Genomic DNA, 15,406 nt, shown 5'->3' on the forward strand with positions numbered 1-15,406 from the left:
ATCTTGGAGAGTTGAAAATTTGTAGAACGTGTATTGCTATTGCCGCTATAAACTATCATCATATCAACCCATTACCGACCCACTATAGGGCACGGGTCTCCTCCCACAATGAGAAGGGGTAAGGGCCGTAGTCCAGTCCACTGGACTCTGGCCCAGTGCGGACTTCACACACCTTTGGAGAACTCTCAGGAGTGCAGGTTTCCTAACAATCTTTTCCTTCACCGTTGAAGCAAGTGAAATTTTAATTGCTTAAAACGCACATAACTTTGAAAAGATAGAGGTGCGTGCTGGGATTCGAGCTCGCGATAATTATTAAATGTCTATTTTAATAATTATCGATTCGATAATTATTAAAATAGACATTTATCGAATAAATCTGTGGGTTCAATTTATAACCTCCAATTTTTTTATGTATTTTCTTTATAATACATGACTTCCGTAAAGGACCATAAAAATGGCAACTTAAAACTCTGTGTAGTAATGTCCAATCTATACTTATTTTAAAAAATTAAAAATATATATTTGTTTGTGTGTCCGTCGTTACCCCTGCACCGATCTTGATAAGAATTGGCATTTTATCCCAGAAATGTACTTCAGTAACGCTCCAGAGGGATACCTTTGTGATCTTTGCAGAGCTTTAAAGAAAACTAATTTTTCCGAAATTTTGTATACAGATCTTCCTGGAGTCGTTAGCTTTGGTAGTATTTTTTTATCCTGGGAAAACTAACAGTTTCTGCGGCATTTCGAAAGAACCAAAACAAATTCGGACTAATCGAGCGCAATAGGTATTCATTATTTTTTTTTTAATTAATTTAGGTCTATCCACGAATGCCGCTAAATCTAGGTAATCGTAGTCAATAGAACATTAACAATGCATTCCTGCAATACATTCCCACGTGGATTGCGTGCACCGATAGAGAAAGATGTTACTTAATGGACGTAAGTAATATTTTATTGTTGCGTGTATTTGATAAAAATACATTAGTTCCCATTGGCACATTTCACACACACAATATTATTAAATAATATCGCCTATGTGCGAGGCAGTCGATGCAGACAGGCAGGGTCTAGGGCGGCCAGATATTAGGGGCAGTGAATCGTGACAAATATGTCACTGAAGGTATGGGCGGGGCGGAAATTTGTAGGAAGTATTCCTTGCATGCCCTGCGCAGTCTTTTGTTTATAAGCGATGGTTTTCCACTTACCAAAACAGTAAGTCTGACGCAACTAATTCTCTCTCAAATCTAAAGTTTGGAACATCGTCGCAAGGTTGCCTTGCCTGCCTTTCGGTATTCTATAGGATATATTTCGTGCTCAAGAACTATTTGATCTAGTTCCCCCCTCGCCTTTTTACCATCGAACCGCGAGGCACTGTAAGGATCTGCATCCATACGTGGTCAATGTACCGCGGACGCCTTCGTTTCCAATCCGCACCGCTAGGATCTGGAATGCCCTTCCAGCTTCCATTTTCCCCAGTGCGTACAATATGAGTACCTTCAAATCAAGAGTGAACGGGAATCTTCTAGGCAAGCGCGCTCCGAAAAGAGGATAAAAGTTTGTATGGGGAAAAGGACTCATCAGAAATTGTAAACGTCGCGAGCTCATCAGAAGTCGCGAGCAATCGCTAGTTAAAATATATATTTTCTTCGATATGTTTATAATACGAACTCGAGTGTTCCGCTACAACATTTTTTTTTCTTTTTTGTTCCATAAATATCAGTGTTCTTTAAACAGGTTCAAAGTGTTTACGCGCATAAAGCTAACGGTTTGACTCATTTGAATATTTCCTGTGTTTTTATATTATTATTTTTTTTGTTATTTTTTTCTCCCTAAGAAAAAATTGGGGGATAGACTGGGAATAATTAGCTTGATCTGTCCTCTTGTCGGGAGTAGGGTGACAGATCGGATTTTTTTCCAATCTGTCCCCCTGATGGGTCAGAGAAGGGGAACAGAATGGAATAATCCGTTAGAGCCCTTTATTCAGAACGCCCTGCGTTTGTCAGGAGAATTTGCTCGGAAGACAACAAACAGGGGCTCATCCTACTATCCTACTAATATTATAAATGTAAAAGTGGACATTTGTTACGCAAAAATGGTAGAGTGGATTTGGATGAAAGTTTTTGAAAATTTCATTCCTTTGACATAGAAAAGAACATAGGCTACCTTTTATCCCGGGAAATAAGACAGTTCCCGCGGGAATAAAAACTTAATTCGCGCGAACGAAGTCGTAGTCTTCGTCGTCGTCGAAGAACATAGTAAAAAAATACAACAAATTAATAACCGAAGCTTTTCTTACCGACCTGTTGTTTTTTAAGTATGTGCCGGCAGGACTCTGTCATTTATAAACGGATCTGCAAATTTATTTTTTTGCTCGAATGGGGTTACAAAATGGTCCCATTTAAATTTCATATAGATGTGATGAAGAGTTTGGGAGACAGCAAATCAACCGCGATTGCTTCTATCACATAAACGTGCATTGTTTAAACACACAACATAACACGCCTTTACTCTAAGGGTAACGCAGACGTCAGTATATTGGGGTACACCCACTATATACTGAATTGTTCACATCAAAGTTCGTAGTAGTTGCATAATTTAGTACCTATCTAGTTGAAACCTAGTTGTAGAACATAGTATTCAAGCTTGATTTATATAACAATATAAAAAACTTATTAGTTAGTAGGTACGAGTATGATATCTATTTCTAATTCGATTTTTTTCTTGTTTAAAATTTATTTTGTTTTGCTACTTTACATACTTTACATTTTCATAACATAATCTAAGATTTCAGCATTTCTAGCTCATAATTTACCATCTTAGGAAATATTATTACGCTTTTGAATAAACGATACAAAAAAAGCAGTTTCTCACAGTTATTAAACTAATTACATTTTCAAATTCTTGTCTAATTATTTTATATTTAAGATCCTCTAGCTACTACTCCATAATTTAAAATTCATTCAGTTTACTTCAATAAAATGCTTATATATGAGCCATATAACTTTATCTTAATTTATCAAAAGAATATCGATGAATAATCACAGTAATCTGACAAAAATAATAAACTTTCGGCATTTATACGAATTAGTATATAGGCAGTTTAACATGATTTTTTGTACTGAATTAAATAAATATTAATATAAGTAATAAATAAATATACTACGACAATACACACACCGCCATCTAGTCCCAAAGTAAGCTTAGCTTGTGTTATGAGTACTAAGATAACTGATGAATATTTTTTTGAATAATATACACAAATTATAATATACATATAAATATATATAGAAAATTATAATATAGAAATTATTTAAATGTCATTCCAGGTTTGGGGATGATGAGGAGATGGAGGGCAGTCCTTCGTCTGCGGTGACCACACCACGGCCGACAGTGGCAACCACGGTAAAGACTGCTAAACCTTTCACCACGATGCGAGCACCGGTGCCACCCAGGTAATACTTTTAACTAATTATATGCTGTCTAATCCATTATTTTTTACAGGAACATCCCTGGCGCAGTGTTCGATTCCTGGCCGAGGTAATAGGGAATTTCATTTTTGAGTTTTCTCTTGTCTGGTCTTGTCTTCCATCGTGTCTTGTTACCACCCTACCGAAGAAATCGATTATTAATCGATTTTCTCCATTTTATATCATCTGCATACCCTCTGTGCACGCCACTCGGCCATAGCCTACTCTACCATCTTAGACTACTGAGGTATCACCAAGCAGGATTGTATTCAAGGGCTAACATATAGTTGAATTAAAAAATCAAAAACCGGTATTAACAGTGTCTACCTAAAACCGAGCTCATAGCAGATGCTAGCAACTGCTATGATTCGACCTCGTCTTGTAGACATACCTACTATAATTTTGCCCGGATAATACAAAATTCCTCGCGAATGTATTGGCGTGATACATCTAACAGTTTGATATATTAAAAGGTTATATACCAACTGTATTCTGTGATACGAAACATGTATCCTAGGTCCCAGTGGCGTGCACGAAGCTTTTCACCAGGGCATGCATAAAGAAGCAAGATGGCATCAAATGGAAAAATCCCTCGCATCTGTGTGTTATACAAAAAATTAAGGGTAGGCAGTGCTTTTGTGCATGTATGAAGTGCACGCCACTGCTAGGTCCTCAAAGTTAGCGCCTTACCGGTAAGGCAACACGCATAACCAAATAGGCACATTTGATCGATAAACAATAAACATGTTATCTTTTGGCATGCTGTAGTTTGTGTAAGCTGTGTGTAAGTGAGAAGCGGTAGAATTATTTTATAACTAATTAAATAGCTGTGTGGCGACGGCAGGTCAGAATACAGTTGTCACCACACCTCTGCCTGTAGGTGTCGTACGAGGCGACTAAGAGATTATAACGGAAACCGGGCAGTAGCTCTCTCAGTACTACTACTACCTTCTACTTGCGATCACCAACCCGTCTGCCCAGCGTGGTGATTATGGGCAAACCCTCGCCTTTGAATGAGGCCTTAATTAAAATTCAAAATTCAAAATTCATTTATTTCAGGCATAACCCATAGGAGTAGAAACAAAATATATTGTAGATGATGGTTAATTAAAATTAAAATTAAAATGGATAATGAACTCAAAATTACAATGAAAAATTAAAATTAATATTAGTCCAGCAGTGGACAGGCTATTGATTTCGATAAATAACACTTAACAATCGTGGTAAGAATAATTAAAAAAAAAATACAAGTTATAACAACTGTGTCAAAAGCCACGTAAAAAACAGGTTGTTGTTATAAATGTGCAGGTAAATCCAAAAATGAATTTTATTTTTAGAACAGACTTTAAGAACATGCAAAGTAAAAAATTTATGTTTAAAACTGGGGATTCGTTGTAGTTTTTTATGCTCTAATGATACATTACGAGTATAAAAAAGCACATTGTTATTACTAAAATGATTATTTAATATGCATTCTAACCAGTAATTAGGTATCTTCACTAAAGTTATATTGATCGCAAAAAATGTTAATTACATACGACCTAAGTTGCTACCTACTAAAAATAAAGTTTAAAAACCCTTAGTTTTTTCAAACTTTTATTTAGTTCTTAGATCAGTTAGGTTTCATGACCTCCCTGACGCAGAGGCCCTATAAATGAGAGGTCCCGGACAGGGAAAAGGACTTCATAATTTCCGAATTTCCTCTGATTTCGTCTAGTAGGAAGCTTTGGTCATGTCTAGTTACGACTTTATTATTACGGCACTTAAGACTTTATTATTATGGCGTGAATTATAGAAAGATATCTATGATACAGGGACGAACGGACTGACAGACTTCAAAGTTTACTTTATGGATTCCGTTTTTTCATTAAGAGCTACAGACCCCTAAAAATACCTCCCTGTAAGGGGGTGCACATTAATATGTACGCCCCCTTACCGGGAAAATAATGTACAACAATATTAATTTAATAAAGAAGGATAACGTGTTGTTTTTTCTTAAGTAAAGTTCCATTCGGCATAAAATTATTCCCATATAGAAACACTTGTTAGGAAATCGTTTCCGATACTATAATTGGTATAATCTACGCCATTAATTACATAGCTAGGTACATATTATGTGATGCTACGCAGAAATGATGATACCAAATCATCTTCTAGATAAAATTACCTACGCAAATTATACGGAGCATTCATACAAGTTTTAAATTATGAGTATTATGTATACTAAATAGGTCGTAGTGTAGTGTATACGATATCTTTTATACTTCTATTAGAGGTCCCTCGCGACATCGTCAATTACAAAAGATAGATACATTATGCTTATATACATTTCTGTCATACATCGATTTGGCGTCACTTTAAAGCTTGGAAGCTCTTTAGATCGAAATCATTTTTCCTGCTTTCGCGAGCTTTTGCGAGATTTTTCATTGATGCTCCGCTCCTATTGGTCTTAGCGTTAAGTTGTACTTAAAGCCTTCCTTGATAAAAGGACTATGCAACCCAAAAATATTTTTCCAATTCGGACCAGTAGTTCTTGAGAGTAGCGCGTTCAGGCAAACAAACTCTTTTGTTTAGATTATCAGGGTAAGTTTGCGGACTTTTATATAAGCGGGACCCGACAGCTTAGCGTGCTGTACGAGGCAAGGGGCTCGACTACGCCAATTTCGTAACTTCGGGCTTCGTAGAAATACACTTGAAAATATTAGAAATACGTGATCCTTAGTAAACAACTCTTAACTACTTAAAGCAACTAGGCAACACCATAGTAAGATTTCTTTTCTATTTCCTCAACATGAGCGTTTTAATTAACCGTGAGCACGAGTTCAATTATAATCCCATGCGCTTATTTTTTTAAACTAGTATAAATTGTAAACAATTAAATTAAAATTGTACAAAGTTATGTTTCTTTAGTAATTAATTGTTATGGCTTATCTGCTACAATTATACAACTATAATTACTATTTTTTTACAACTATGGATTTCTATATAATACACTAGCTGTTGCCCGCGACTTCGTCTGCGTTTGATTTTGTTTTTAAAGTATTCAGTATCGCTAAGCCTTAAATGAGTATAGTAGTATATATATATAACATGTGACTGTCAATTAATTATAGACAAAAAATTTGCAATAAAATAAAATTGCGACTATAATTAAAGATCTAAGCTACCCTATCTCTTAAGTCGGACCAGACTGCTCACGGAGTGCCAATTTAATTTAAAATCGGTTAAGTAGTTTAAGAGTCCATCGCGGACAAACATCGTGACAGGAGATTTATATATATTAAGATAGTTAGTTTAGAGCAACAGTTAGTAACCGTCTTGAAACGGGTTTTAAAATAACCCATATTAATTGGTTTTATTGAAATAAAAACAGTTAAGAGCAATTTATCAAAATGGTGTCCGTCAGTTTCCTGGCAGTGTACTGACTTGTCATTGAAACTAGACTAGAAAGAACACCGCGCCGCGTGCTGTGTTGCTAAAGGCAAGATCGAACATCAACGGTCAATCAACCCTGTCAACCACAACACCTAACGTCCCACATATAAATTACTTACAAAACGGTTAATGAAATCCCTGATACTTTTACAAATACTAACCGGCTAAGTTATTTTTCTACTAACAAAAAATAAACCATTGCTGAGATATCCTTTCCTGCACTCTTTTCGGCGGACAATTGGAATAAAATTGTATTTTGTAGAAAGTTGTGGGGCGTTCGAGGGTATGTGATTGTACATATACTATTTTGTCTCACTTTTTTATGGGGGTCTTTTGGATCAGCGCAAACTAAGTGCAGTCCATCAGCCTCATGCACAGAGCCACGTAGCCTTTAAACGTTATTACGTACTGGAGAACGGCGTTGAAGAAGGCGCAGTGGCGTGCACTTCATACATGCACAAAATCACTGCCTATCCTAAAATTGATATTATATAACTCGTATAGGGGGATTTTGCTGTTTTATGCAGTTTTCCCGCTGTATGCATACCCTGGTAAAAAACCCAGTGCAAGCGACTGAGAAGGCGGCGTAGTTAGAACAATTCATCGCCTATACATTGAATTTTTCTCATGTGCAAAAAAAACTAAAACAAAAGCAAAAAAGGGAAAAAAAGAAACATGGAAAAAAGTATATCTGATAGGTTATTGATAACTCTAATTAAATTGGAAGGTCGTATTTAAATGATTCGTCGAAAAGCATGCAATTGGAATAAGTCAGAGGTAAAAAATGCTTTCTTGTTTATTTATATTTTCTCGTATTATATGCGATGTTAATATAAGTTTGTATACAAAGTGCATAAAACATGCCATTTTATCTTTATAACACTGTGTAACCTAAATCCATACTGTGCCCTTATTTTAGAGTTTTTACAATAAAGTTAAAATTATGAGTTATTACAATAACTCATAATTGTAGAATTCAAAATGAGCTAGACACAAAATTGAAATGATCGTAAATGGTATTTTAAGATCTAGTGTATTTGAATCAAAATTTAGATATTAATTTATAGTTTAGTAATTTTACTTTAATTCTCGTACCCCTTTTTTATTGAACACATCAAGCGTCTCTTTGTCTTGAAATTGTTACGCCTATAATTGCAAATGAAATAGCTCTTTATTTACCCACTGTCACACTCGGTTCGGAGTAGTAGTAAAGCTTATTGTGACAGAGCTGGGGAAGTTCTATCCTATTACACCGGCCGTAGTACTTCTCCAGACGAGCTCTGTACGAGCTCAGTTGTAATAATTTGCGTGTGCACATGAGGTTTAACACCAGCGCTTCAAATTGATGCGAAATGTTGCTCTGTTATGTAGGCGATGGTTTCTTGATTCGTAGATTATTACTACAAAAAAAAAGCTACCGGCCAGCGTAGCCTTAACGTAAAGGAATCACGTATAGAGTAGGTATCATTATTACTAAGTCCTATACAAGGAAAAGCTTTTAGCTTTAAAGCTGCTCGAATACAAATACGAGATTATTATATAAATGTGAAGTATAAGTGAAACACCATGCGACTTAATTTTAATCGTTTAAACTTATAGATAACTGCCCACTGCTGGGCATTCTCGTGAGTACTTCTAAGTATTTATTATAAATTTATAATGCATATGAAAATTTTCGGAACCGACAGGATTTGAACCTGCGACTCTCTAGCAATCGCGAACAGAGTGTTTAAACCAGAAGAAGAAAAAGAAGAAGTCTTTATTGCACATACAAATAGAAAGCCAGGTTAACAAAAAAAACTATAATACACATATGCACAAAGGCAGCCTTATCGCTTGAAGCGATCTCCTACAGACAACCTTTGGTTGAAGAAACAAATTACATAAAACGGGATAGGGCAAAACCCAAATTGTGCTAATTATATACATTACATACTAATACTACATGTATATATAGTTAAAACATATGTATTTATATATAAATCAATATATAAACTTAAATACATATTACTATTTAAACATACACATAAAATTACATAGATATTTTAATACATACTAGACAGGAAATACCAAACCGGTTAAATTAATTAGTATATGCCTTTTATATCAGTATTATAGTGACTGTAGCGCGATCTAGGAGGGAACATTGCTCTGTCGATCTACTGTTTCAAAGGTCCATATTACAATGAGACTCGTTTGAAACAAGAGATTTAATTTCATAATTTTTATTTTTATATGCATTTAATATTCATTTATTCTTTAAAAAAACTATTTAAAACTAAATAAAATCTAAAATGTCTTCGAAACCACCGCAGCGAGGCACAGTTCCTAAGATGCTGGCAGCATTGCCCCTTTGGATGGCCAAACTAAAGTTGGCCAAGGTAACTGCCCGCTCTGGGATCACCGGTAGACTCGATAACACTTTTCGACAATTCTTTGAAAAGAGCTCTTGCCTCCGGACCGAATATGCATTTTTAATTCATAAAAATTTATATTGCCTCAAGGTGTAGGTAAAAACACTAATAAAAATGATAAAATTACTTTTATTTCCACACTCCAAGTTCTTGTACCTATTGCGTCCAGCGATCCCCTGCCACTCTTGAAGTCAGCTGTCCACCTAGTGGTGGTCTGAATACAAACATAATGATTTCCCGTGTCCACCGGTCCACCGTAACATCGGGCATGTTACGGTGGACCGGTGGGTTCTCTTGCCACCTAAAGCTTCGCAACCAGTTGCGCTTTCATGTATAATTGTACCAAGAAACGACTTGTTCTTGACTTCTTTCGCTTTCTTATTTCCTGCAATCTGGTTCCATTCCATCCATTATGGTTTTTAGCAGTCGGTTTGTACCTATAGTGTCGCAATATATATCCTAGGTACGAGATATTACGCTATAGAACCATGAAGCTATCTTCTGCATTCTGGAGCGATATTTCAAAGGCTACTTACTTTCTAATAAAAATTACGCCTGCAGTCTTATTTCGTCAGCTTTTCCTGATGCTAAGGTTGCCTGGCAGAGATCGCTAGTAGCAATAAGACCGCCTATTGTATACAGATTTTGTCTTTTTTATTCTTCTTTTGTTTCTTCAATTTGTAGTTTTTTTTTTCAACTACAAGTTAGCCCTTGACTGCAATCTCACTTGGTGGTAAGTGAAGCTGCTGTCTACGGTGGTAGCAGGCTAACCTTAAAAAAATTTAAATTTCAATCTGTTTATTATAAATAAAAAATACATTGTTGTTTAAATCTCAACTACATTCCGCTAATCTTCATTATGGAAGATTTTGCGCTCGAGAGGGTTGTACAAATATATATTAATTATTATATATTAATTAACCTGTTTCGGTTTATACCCCTATACTGTTTCTATGCGATATCTTACTGGAACACTCGATCGCATAGCGGCCCGTCTTTGTCAGTTGGGTGATAACGAGCCACGGCCGAAGATCAGACCAGAGAAAGTTCAGAAATTTTAAAATCTGCCCCTGCCGGGAATCGAACCCGGGACCACCAACTTAAAACCATAGCGCTCACCGCTGCGCCATGGAAGTCGTTAAATAATGCGTATAATATATAAACAAATAATAATAGATTACCTATGTTATTATTGTTTGTTACTACAGTACCTATAGTACCGCAATATGCGGCCTAGGTACCAGATCTGAGAACCATCAAGTTCTCTTCTGCATTCGGGAGCGCCATTGCAATGGCTACTTAGTATTAGTACTTACTACTTAGTAATACGGTAAAATAACAACCTGCGTATACTTGTGGTAGGTAACATGAATGGGTGTTGCCAATGACTTTAGATCCAGTAAGTGACCTTGAATAATAATAATATAAGCCATTCACCATGCATAACTAATCGCAATAATTTGAAAGCATATATAAACCGCAAGCACATATAACATTATTTTTGAATACAAAACAGGTCCCGAAATTTCAAAATTAAGTTTTTGTTTAAAACTGCTGACATTTGCGATATCTAAATTACCTATAACCATCTTACTGTACGATCAAGTTTCTTTAATGCCTACTACCTAGGTGTTTTATTTCGAAGTGAGTTCTTTTTGAAGGATCCATTTTGTCTGTAGGATCCACTATCGAATATGATTAATAAATTATTGCTTGAAAAGGAATCGAATCGAGTTTGCCTTATCGATATCACAGATTGTATGAATTCCAGAGATCTTATTCATAATTTCCCTGAATTAAATAAGACTTAACTTCTAATTGGATGTTGTAAAAAAATGCAACCCTATGTTCTTAGGAATAAGTAGCTTAGATATTTAATGTCTTTTTAACTGTCACTCTAAAGCTGTGTCAAAAAATTGCCCAGACAGACACATTTCAGGCAGTTATTTTGAATTCATAGATATACTCATGTCTACCTAACTTTTATTATACCCACCGAATATTCAGCAACGTCATGGTGCTGCATATTATTTAAAAAATGAATTAAGCTGTGATAGCGTAGTGGTTAGAGCTTCGGCCTACCTTTCAGATGGACCCAGTTCCATACCGGCACGCACTTCTAACTTTTCTGAGCTATGTGCGTTTCTAACTCTAGAACGCACAAAAAGGCTGTAATAACAGGTGTTTCATTATCAACCACCTGTTATTAGTTTTAAGAGAATAAAGTTTAATTTGAAAAAAAGAAAAGAAAAGAAAAGTATTACTTATACTATATTTATATACTTTCATTTATATTTCAGGCCAACTCCCGTGTCGTGGGCAAACGTGGGAGCCGACTCGATGCCGACACGTTACACGCTGCGACCGAACAACGAAATGCCATTAGTGTTCTCAACCGCCATAACTCTCATAGACCAAATCGGCATCAAGATTATAAGAACTACTGAACTTGTCACTGATATCCTGAGGAACACTGTAAGGGCTGTGGTAGGATGATAAGATGTAGGATATAAGTCAAGTGTGAACTGTAAAGTGAAGTTTTGAAGCCTATGTTATATATAGGTATGGCTTGGTACGGACCATAGATTTAATTCAAAAGATACTCCATTACTGTGAGTTATTTGTCAACTGTCAAATACTATGTTCAACTTAATGTTGATGGAAAATGCTTCGTAATTCATTATATATGTGACAGTCCACCATAAATCACCACGCTGGACAGGAGGGGTTTGTGACTGTAGTAGATGGTAGTAGTACACACGCAGAAAGAGGAGAGGTGGTGACAATAGTGTTCTGAACTACCGTCACCACACAGCACAAATAAGAGTATGTCACTTAAGTTTTTCAATGATGGAAAATACTCCATAAGGCGCTGTGCCTGCGATATAGTCCGATTAAAATTGTTTTTCCCCCAAACTAAAACGAAGGTGATGTTACCTTATCTCTGCCTATGCAAAAAATCACGTCGTTCCGCTGCTCTGTAGCCTTAGTACAAGATTTGCTCGCTTGCAATCGAGGAGTTGTTTTCGAGAATGGATATACTTGAACATTGGAGTAAAATGGATCTTATGTTCGTTAGGTTAAAACTCAAATTTGCCTTTCTATAGAACGTTTGTAAAACAAACACATACAGGAGTTGCGACTCTAAAACGAGTTACTTAAGGTTATTTTACTTTGGCGATACAGAGATTGATACTTTCAAAAAAAATCAAAATTCATTTATTTCAAGTAGGCCTAATATAAGCACTGTTGAAAGCACTAACTCGAAAACGACTCCTCAATTATTGTGAGCTGTCAAATGTTACATAAAAGATAAAACCACCAACAAGAACTTTCGAATTTGTTATAAAAATTTATCACTTCAGGCGTGATTTAACTTGGCCAGTCTTAGTTTTGGAGTTGTTTGCGCATGCTAAATATAACCATTAAATTCCTATAGAAGTAGTGCAGCTATTTAAGGCAGAGCTCATGCGGGGGAGTACCTACCCTCATGGTACTACCACTACCACAATGCGTATTTTTCCGCCAAGCAGAATGGCTGTGATTCAGTCTGAAGGGCGTGGGTGGCGGTGCTATTACAAGCATATGTAGAGTTTATGCAAACAAGGCGGTACTTTGTAGGACTTGTTTGTAGCATTTCCAGCGAGACGATTTGTTTACAGACGATGGTTTTTCAGTAACCATCTTCATTTACGTCATTCGCATGCTTCGTCAATTATTACTTTAAACTGTCAGGTCATCATATGTCAAACGTTATAAATGAAATGTGATGCTATATCAGTAGTACACAAATAAAAGCAGCAATTTTATTAATTAAAATAATTGCTATTTTTTGACGATTAAACGTAAAAAGGATAACGCAAAGTTTGGCTTAATTGAGTCAGAATTAAGAGAAGTTTCTGGTGAATTAATAAATAATAATAATAATAAATAATAAATATACTACGACAATACACACATCGCCACCTAGCCCCAAAGTAAGCGTAGCTTGTGTTATGGGTACTAAGATGACTGATGAATATTTTTATGAATTATATATACATAAATACTTAGAAAATACATATAAACACCCAGACACTGAAAAACACTTATGCTCATCACACAAACAATTTCCAGTTGTGGGAATCGAACCCACGGCCTTGGACTCAGAAAGCAGGGTCGCTGCCCACTGCGCCAGTCGGCCGTCAAATTTTAATTAAAGTATTATTTATTTTTTAAGTATATATATACCTATAAAGGAATCTTATACCAATTTACATTAAATATAAGTTGGTTGGGAATTAGGATAGATATCTACGATATAAATCGTTGGTCCGAACTATTGTAATCTTATCATTTGACATAATTAAGTTGTGTCATAAATTTGCCAGTGCATACTTATTTTTTTTTTAATCAGAGTTAAATCTGATTTAAAAAAAAATAAGTAACATGCTACTACAGTCGGGTTACAGACTACGATATGATTATTTAGAGGTACGGTTGCAGTCACGGAAATAGAAAAGAAAAAAACGACTCATTGCAAAGTCGGTTTTATTTACTTTTCATTAGAATTGTGACTGAAAAATAATAGAATTTAATAATTTGTCTAAGTTTAGGGTCCGTGCACATGATTTTTTCTGCACGCAGACAAAACGCGGGTGAGAAGTGCGTGCGAAGTCTGTATCGTGTGATTAAGCGTGAACAAAGCGCGTTCCATATCGATTTATCTATAGATTTATATATATAGCAGATGGCCTACCTAAGTGGAATAATATCGTCTATAAACAGAGCAACACTTCGCAGGGCATGCGAGGGCAGGGCTGTGTCCATCAACCTGAGGCTAGGTGCTAAGTCTTATGTAGCTGTAAATTGTAATTACACTGGCAACCGGCTCGATTGCCAGTGTAACAAAACAATGCAATAATGAAATAAGTATGACTTTAATAATTCCCCGAATGAGCTCAGTCGCAAAAAGCTCTACTACAATTTAAATTGTATTGTAGCGTCTAATTTAGTAGTCGTGTCCTATGGTGTAGCGTTCTTTTTATAGAAAATACCCCATATGCATAGGCTGTCATAAACAACTTAATTTTATATTATACCTAGTTACTTTTACTTAACTATAACTACATTTTAAACAATATGTATGAGATTATTAAACTAAGCCGATCATTAATACTACTTAATAGGACTCAAACTTAAAACTCTCTGATTTTTGAGTCAGGACGTAGTAGTAATGTGACACGCAGATTCAACCGGTGAAGGTAGATTAGCTTCATTGACTCTTTACATGGCGCAGTCGGTAGGATACAAATCTACGCTACAAATGGAACCTGATTTCTGCCCAGGCCGGAGATAAACCCGATATGGTAAAGTCCGATAAAGCATTGTGCAGGACACATCGGTGGATTAAAAGTGGTGGCCTATCCATAAAAAAACTACATAATTTAATTCATAAGGCTAGGCATTGCACTAATGTATGTAAGTATTGCACGCCACGTAAAGCCGACCATAATATGCCTTGAAACAATCCTGAGCCTCAAGGATCCACTTTCAGCAAACATTTATTTTAATTTTTTGCGTGACAATTATGTAGCTTGATATTTTGCCATTAAATTCAAATTTTACAGTTTAAATCAGCATTTAATTTGCAATAGGTTCTATTTAAATTGTTATTTTAGGAAATAAATAAATATTAAACTACCTTACTTACGTAATATAATATGTACAGTTTTGTATTTTTTTACAAAAAATATTAATGTACGTAATTAAGTAGATAACGGTTTTTAATATAAATATTAAATTATTATTTGTAAAAGTTTAATACGTATATATTACGTTTATACGTTTTAAAACGATCCACTCAATTAGAATTGTAAGATTTTTAAGTTAATCGATGCAGTGAATGTAGTGACTAAATAAATATCTTTTAAATATTTTGTTTTTTAACTTTACTATTTTATTTATTAACGTACTACCCTTTTACACAATCCCTAGTAATATTATTAATATGTGAAAATGTAAGCGCACTAGTCTCATACCAAGGTGCATCTAAGTACGAGACTAGTGCGCTCACAGTCGTATTCGTTTTTTAGTAAACGAGTTCAGAGA

At 35.5% G+C, this 15,406-nt stretch overlaps 1 protein-coding gene across 1 annotated transcript in view; it reads left to right on the plus strand.

Annotated features, from left to right (window-relative positions):
* Positions 1-13,221, plus strand: part of LOC120633360 — a 62,687-nt gene extending 49,466 nt beyond the window's left edge. Inside the window, exons 4-5 of the mRNA XM_039903561.1 lie at positions 3,327-3,452; positions 11,617-13,221. Coding sequence (XP_039759495.1) covers positions 3,327-3,452; positions 11,617-11,812 — 322 coding nt within the window. The 3' untranslated portion in view covers positions 11,813-13,221. The remainder of the gene's footprint in view (positions 1-3,326; positions 3,453-11,616) is intronic.
* Positions 13,222-15,406: the final 2,185 nt, after the last annotated feature.

The sequence above is a fragment of the Pararge aegeria genome, chromosome 21 (assembly GCF_905163445.1).
Source record: "Pararge aegeria chromosome 21, ilParAegt1.1, whole genome shotgun sequence".
Lineage (NCBI taxonomy): Eukaryota > Metazoa > Arthropoda > Insecta > Lepidoptera > Nymphalidae > Pararge > Pararge aegeria.